General features: G+C 42.8%; 1 protein-coding gene across 5 annotated transcripts in view; it reads left to right on the top strand.

The window, feature by feature from the left end:
* Positions 1 to 521: 521 nt before the first annotated feature.
* ccdc9 (coiled-coil domain containing 9) overlaps positions 522 to 7,374 on the top strand; it is a 31,046-nt gene continuing 24,193 nt past the window's right edge. For 4 of the 5 annotated variants that reach the window (XM_078284026.1, XM_078284025.1, XM_078284024.1 and 1 more), the window contains exons 1-4: positions 522 to 589; positions 1,211 to 1,265; positions 2,490 to 2,594; positions 2,742 to 2,891. In XM_078284026.1, coding sequence (XP_078140152.1) covers positions 1,263 to 1,265; positions 2,490 to 2,594; positions 2,742 to 2,891 — 258 coding nt within the window. In that variant the 5' untranslated portion in view covers positions 522 to 589; positions 1,211 to 1,262. Of the gene's footprint in view, positions 590 to 1,155; positions 1,266 to 2,489; positions 2,595 to 2,741; positions 2,892 to 7,374 lie in introns of all 5 variants that reach the window. The other variant, XM_078284023.1, reaches the window with a different exon arrangement.

Below are 7,374 nucleotides of genomic sequence, written 5' to 3'. Positions count from 1 at the left end.
TGGTAGTGTGTGTGTATCTGGCAATGGGGGAAGTGGGTGTAGCTTGGGGCGTGTATGTATTTTTATAGTTTGTGTGTGTGTGTGTGTGTGTGAGAGAGAGAGAGAGAGAGAGAGAGAGAGAGAGAGAGAGAGAGAGAGAGAGAGAGAGAGAGAGAGAGAGAGAGAGAGAGAGAGAGAGTGAGTTTTGGCGGCAGGATATGGCCTAATTACCGCTGGGTTATGAGGTCAAGTTTATTTGGTGGCCACTGGCGCCCTCTGGTGGCCTTTTAACGAACAGCACTTAACGTAAATTTACCCAAATATCGTTTTTGATCATTTCCCTCGTTATGACCAAATCGGTGAATGAAACATTTACTACAAAATAAGCTCCAGATTAGTAACGTAATGTTGACGTGGAAGACTTTGACCGTTATTTTGACTCTCTAGTTCACAAACAGCGCTGTCGCTTTAAGGCGCGAGGCGGCTCATTATTTGGCAGGAAGATGCCCGTAGCTTACAGGAAGCAGAATAACCAGGACACATTGAGGTCCAGGAATTGGCAGAGAGCAGCGAGTCCTCTTTACACTCGTTACAACTCCCTCCGATAAAGGTAATATTGGGGGGAAAAAACGCGACTTTAACGTTTCGATACATTCACACTCCTCTTTTCGGCATGTCGCCCGTGTTGGAAAATCCCTCCGTTTCCATCATGGAGGGTTTCGGCGCTTTGTATCGAGGCACAGACATGGCTCAGTGTGGTTGCATTACTTCCCAAGAGAGCACAGAGTCAAAGCAAAAATGAAAATAAGCAGTTTGTAAACGGGTTTCCCTGCTGAAATACTCCGGTTAGCCTCTGTGTCGCGTGCCGTCGCTGTTGTTGTGGTGCAGGTTAACTTATATTTGCACCTTGGCTTCTCTTAATACGCTTACAGAGGCTTTGAGTGCGCATGAAGGATTTATGGATTCGTGTTGTCTGTCTCACACACACACATACACACACACACACACACACACACACACACACACACACACCTGCAACCTCACCTGTGATCAACCTCATTCAATCCACCTCGCTAAGGTAGATGAGCTGGCCCAGATTCCTCACTTCTACAGGCCCACAGACAGGAGAGAGGCTCCGGTTTCACCTCCGCTCCCACCGTTTGTGTGTTATGTAAGGTGTTGTAGGCGAGACTGCCATCACAGCCCAGCATCTTCTTCCTTTTCCCTGCAGGAGGAAGAGGCAGAGATTTAGTGCACCACCTGTGCACGAGGACAGAACAGACATGGTGAGTAAGCTGCAGAAAAATCTCCAGAAAGATACCAGATGCGAGACTCAGTTCTGTTCTGCATGTGGCTTATCAAAAAGTGTTTTATTTTATTCCTGTTATAAGATGGAAGTGGGTGTTATGTACTCCAGAGCTGTGTGTGTGATGAAGCTATGTGGTTTGGAGGTGGTGGTGATGAGAGAAACTAATGCTCTCACCTCCCTTAAAACAAGATGAGATTGGGAGATTGTTCCATTAACGAGAACATAGACACCGAAATCATCCATGAGTCCCCAGTAGATCATTCCCTCTGGTGCTCCATGCTAACACTTTAGCATAAACTATGTTGAGCGATAGCAGGCGACTAGCATTATCTCAAAAGTGAGAAAATTAGAACTTGTAGCAGCTCTAAAGCTAAATGGTAAGTAATCCAAAATGATATATGGCTAACTCATGCAGCTTTGTGTAGGAGATTAGTAACATTTACATTACACACGATATTAAAGTAACATTGTTTTGAACTACCAGGGGCTACTTTCCAAGCCTAGCGAACCGGAGCGTCCGTCCAGCTGTAGCTGGAAGGTGACATGATCTAGAAACCTGAGCAGAGACGGAGCTGAACAGTACGCTCGAACAAGGGTAGGCAGAGTTATTAGGCTGCGAAGCATCGGAAAATACCTGATGTAACAACAGAGGATGGAGGCGTTCACTGAATGACGAGATAAATCAGAAATATAACACCCGCCTCCTCAGTAGTGACACGATCACTGTAGGCAACATCAAAGACTCTTTGGCTAGGACCGAGCGACTACTTTACATGTTTGCTTGGGAAGTGAAGTTAGTAGCGAGCTAAAAATCACTGCACAGCGGATGAATACATGGTTTCTCACCTGAAAATAGTTCCAAAAATAAACCTGGCTACATCAGCTGAACTGAGTTAATGATTGATATTTCATTTTTAAAGTCTTCTTAGTTTGGATAATGCTAGTGGCCTCCTATCTCTCAGCATTGTGTAAGAGTTAACAGGTAAGTTAGTTGACCAACTCCCAAAAACCTGTGACTGTGTGTGAGTGTGTGCAACTGAATGAGTGTGAGGCAGGGCATCGCTGAAAGAGTGTGCCTGCTCAGCATTCATTCCCTGGGTAAATAAAGGCTAAAAACAGTCTTAGTACTGAGTGACAAGCTGTTCTCTTCCTCGTTTCATTCTTCTTCTTCTTCTTCTTCTCCTCTTCCTCTCTCTGCCAGTCTTCAGCGGTGGATCTCAAGACCAAGGAGGAGAAGGATGCCGAGCTGGACCGACGCATCGAAGCCCTGAGGAAGAAGAACGAAGCTCTGGTCAAGAGGTACCAGGTACGTACGTTTTGTTATAAAGGAAAATACAAATTTAAGTGATCTTGATTTCAGACTGTCAGTGTTGAGATTGTACCATTAAATGCTGAGTTTTGACGTCGTCTCCCATCACCTGCGGCCTTCTCCTCTGTTCATGGATGCCAACAGGAAATAGAAGAAGACAAGAAGAAGGCGGAGCAGGAGGGCATCGCCGTGACGACGCCTAGAAAGCCCCGCCCCCATGAGCCAGAGACGGACAGAAGGAAGACGGAGAAGGAGAACTTCACCGTCACAGTAGACCTTTCTAAAACTACTGGGGTAAGAAATAGGAGGATAATAGACTATAATACATGCAGAGTGAGAGTCTTCAGTCGGGTAAATGTTTGCTGTGATAAGTGAAAGGCTTTGTCACAATATCACAGTTAAGTATCTCTCTCTCTCTCTGTCTCTGATTTCATGGCATAAAATGGAAAATGACTCCCCTCTTTTACTTATTTTTTTCTTATTATAGTATAGAAGATGTGAATAATGGAGTTTAATGCTACCAGATGATTTACTCAACTGTATGGACCATGAATTTTGATACAGTACTAGTTTCAATACTGCTATACTTTGGCGTCACAGGTTTTGTGATGGTAAAGACTCACTGCAAGCGGTTTCGCCGGGCAGCCACACAGCCTCCATTCATTTTCAGTGAGAAGTGGAGCATGATGGGATAGCTGGCGGTGCGGGGCAAAAGTTGAAATCGGCAAACTTTAATCCAGAGGCAGCGGCACCCAAATACATTTGAGCAAAACACCCATTGAGTAAATTCTCTCCCTTTTCCAAATATTAGTTCCTAGCTCCACGCTCTCATTATGGAGGAGAAGCAGATTATCACTGCAAACACAGACGTTTCTCCTCAGATAAACGGCTGCAGCAACAGCGACGATTTTCCAAAACATCACATACCCATGACATCAGTGTCACTTCCTTCTCTACTTCTCCTAGACTAAGACCAGAAAGAGTAATATGGCAATTCTCTCTGTAACCGTATGAATTTGTAACTTCACTTACACATGCTATAGACAAATCCTGCTCTGAAACAATTAGTAGTGAGTTCAGCTAAACCTGACACATGGTGAGAATAATATTTATTTGCATTGCACTTCTCAAAATACACAACACAGTTAGAAAGGAGTAAATAAAAAATAAATTAACCAGTAAAAACAACAGAGGAATTTAAGCAAAGCAAGAAACATAAAGGCAAAATAATGACATGGTGGCAGCGTCTAATTTTACATCACAATAAATGCAAACCAGAAGATGGTAGTAGAGCTGAAGTAGTATTTAAAAACAATGCTTGATGTCAGTCACAGCTTCAGCCCTGCGCTCCGTTCTTCAATCCAAGCAGGTTAAAAGAATAATATCGTTAAGAACTACACTACTTAACCTCGGTCTAGGTTTTCCTCCATAATTCTTGGCCTGGGGAAAGATAACCTGTTTATCTGAAATGTGACAGAGGACACAGCTCATAAACTCTGACAGCTTCTCATTACTGTGATCTGTTTACCGACCGCACGCCTGTCAGTCTACCCATCATGCCCTGCATCAGTCATCTGACACTCTGGGTCCAGGCTGGCAGGTTGTGTGTGTGTGTGGGACGGCATGAGATGAGATATCGATATATCTATTCGTATGTATATTCATTCTAGAGGGAAACTGGTGTCATACTGCAGAAGCTGAGGTGGAGAACAGGGTCAGGGCCATCCATGAATTTAATTGAGAATGAAATTTAATTGGTAAATTCCAATTCAGTTCCTGAAATTGGAATTGCTCCCAACTCTAAGGAAACAGAAGGAAACAGAATTGAGTTCCATTAAATGAAATTCATGAAATTCCACTTCACTGAACATTATACATCAAACATTATGAATCAAATAAAAGATACAAATGCATTCAATCATAATGTATGTATGCGAAAGGCACCTTTTAACATTTTATGATATTCAGTATTGATAATATATAGGGCTGGGTATCGGTACTCGATACCTTTTAAGGTATCGACCGAAATAACCCAGTACCAAGTAGTATCGAAACTTCTCCAGTCAAACGATACCTGCATTCTAGATACTAGATTCTAGATACTTTTTGTACACAGATCTAGAAAAAAATGACTATTTGTATGGTTTTGCTCGCAGCCAATCACCGCAAGCGTTCTTCGATTTAATGCGACGTGTGATTGGCCCACTGCCGCAGCAGCTACAACCCATACAGATGCCACCAAAACGTAAAAAAAAAGGTATCGAGTGAAGTACTCTATTGGTATCGGTATCACTTTAAGGGTACTGGTATTGGTACTGGTATCGTAATTTTTTAAACGATACCCAGCCCTAATAATATATAACACTATGTGTAATCTCAGATATGTGGTAAGAGAAAACAAAAAAAACATGGAATTTCACTGAAGTAAATTAAACTCCAATTCAATTCCAGTTCTGTTTCCTGTAGGTTTTTTTCAAATTCCAGTTCCTCAGCTGAATTGGAATTGATGAGTTCATTCATGAATTGACTTCCTTGAAACACATTTGACACCGTTACACACAATTAATATATCGCTGTTGTCGTGTGAAAACCTTGTAACTCTCAATTTTGGTGATTTTCAAGTTTTAACTACAGTTGAAGGATTACATCGTCTTCTGTGGGTTGAGAAAATTTGGTAAAACCCTTTCAGAGCCCATTCGATAAACTCAAAAATCAATGGTGGTCAATCTGAAAATGAGGCTTATTTTCTTAGATCCTGAAAAGTTGACATATATGTGAGATATCCGTATCATAGCGGTGATGTGTGTGTGTGTGTGTATCTGCTGTGTATATATCAGTGTGTGTTTCAGTGTTGGTCAGTCCATCCATGCTGCTCTGCCTCTGCTGTGATTTGAAAGATTTGATTAAGCCAACTTGCCTGGCAGAGGTCTAAACTGGTGCTGAGAGGATCTGACCTGTTACAGCATCATAATGTTGTAATACTAGATTACGGTGTAAAATGAACTACAGTGGCTGGCGTCAGTGGCTGGCGACTTTTTGGCAAATGACGTCTTTAATCTTTTTACCCTTCTCTGTATATTCAGTATTCTATCCAGTGCAGGGCCTTTGAGATTATATACAAGTTAGTTTGTAACGTCTGTTATGTGCACACGGTTTGCAAAAGATGCACCTGCACCATATAAACACATACTGAACACTGGGGATGGGACGATACGCTTATCTCACGATACGATTCGATATGGGATTCAGGATTCAATACAACCACGATACGACGTGATAAATAAAAGTTCGGTGACGACAAAGTCTGACTGTGCAGAATTCTGTTTATTTCTGAGCCACAAATCTTTCTAGCGATGCCATTGGCTGCTAGAATGTAAAACAACAATTTAAAAATGTCATTACAAAGTGACAATGATATAATTTGGATGGAGAGCTTGTGAAACTGTGATGGTCAAGCGTCTCATTTGTGATTCCTACAGCAGAATAACAAGGAGCTGATATCACCATTCATTTTTCTGCCCCGCGATACGTATTGTCACATTTTTGTATCGCGATATATTGATTTTTAATATATCGTCCCATCCCTACTGAACACACAGGTGAAGCTGCTACCCACCGTCTTTTTGATTTCTCAAAAATCCCGTGTCTCCCTTTTAGCACCCGCTCTTTAGAGCTCCTTTCTAAAGGCTAATTTGTCGTCCAAATTCAAAATGTCACTGTAGCTACATGCACCTCTCCTCCAAAAATGTAACCGCGTGTAGGGCGATGCAAGACCGCAAGAACTGTGATTCGACCGCTTTGTGTTTCGTCCTACGTGTTTCCAGTTGATTTCGGCTAATAGTGAAGACAACATGGAGGAGGTGGAGGAGACACCATCTTCTCCTAATCTTCTGTAATCTTCTCCTTTTCAGTAGTGAAACAGAAATGAGCTCTTCTTCCTCATCTAACGAAGACGTTTCCAGTTCCAAATCACTCTCCGCCGCCATTGTTACCGTTCTGTTTCAGAGAATGTAAAAGCAAAGTACTTCTGTTTTTCTTCTAGACAGAATGCAACAAAGCACAACACTTCATCTAGTCTTTACAGCGGATCTATAAACGCAAGCAGGGAGAGAGGATCTAATGAAGAAATCAGCTTTTTCTTAAAGGAGAGGCCAGTCCACTCCGCTTAGTATTGTTTCTATATTGAGACGGTATGAAGAAGAGACAGAGGAGAGGAAGTCCTGCTGTTGATTATAATTGTTATAAATCGTTGTTATAATTGTTACGGCGTCTATAGCCGCAACAAGCGCGCCACTTGAAATTCACGGCGTGTTTCTAGTCGGCCTCCCGCGGGCCGTAGAGGACGAGTCGCTGCTAATCAGGTTCAGAGAGACGGCGGTGTAACGATGCAATCAGTTCCTGTTGAGATCCGACTGCGGTCCAGATTGCCTCTAAATGACCGGTGATGACTGCAGACCCCCTGGTGTTAAAAAGCAGAGCCCGAAGGCCAGCAGGACGGCTTCTACTGGACCTGCATACCTGTCTGAGTGGATAAGGGTCAGATTTGGCTGATTAGACTGTCAAACTTCTTAAAACTCGACTACAGACTGATGATCCCAACGCTGAAAAGATCCTTGAAAACTTAACTGATTCATCAGGGTTTCTTCCTGTCTTGTTCTCTCAGTTCATCATAACCCCTCTCTCCCTCTCTCTCTCTCTCTGTCCCTCTCTCTCTCTGTCTCTCTCTCTCTCATTGTGTGTCTCTCTCTCTCTCCCTCTCTGTTGCTCTCGCTCTCTC

Source organism: Centroberyx gerrardi, chromosome 6 (assembly GCF_048128805.1).
Source record: "Centroberyx gerrardi isolate f3 chromosome 6, fCenGer3.hap1.cur.20231027, whole genome shotgun sequence".
In the NCBI taxonomy this organism is placed as follows: Eukaryota; Metazoa; Chordata; class Actinopteri; order Beryciformes; family Berycidae; genus Centroberyx; species Centroberyx gerrardi.
Note: the sequence above shows the minus strand (reverse complement) of the source record. Positions and strands in the feature narration are given on the sequence as shown.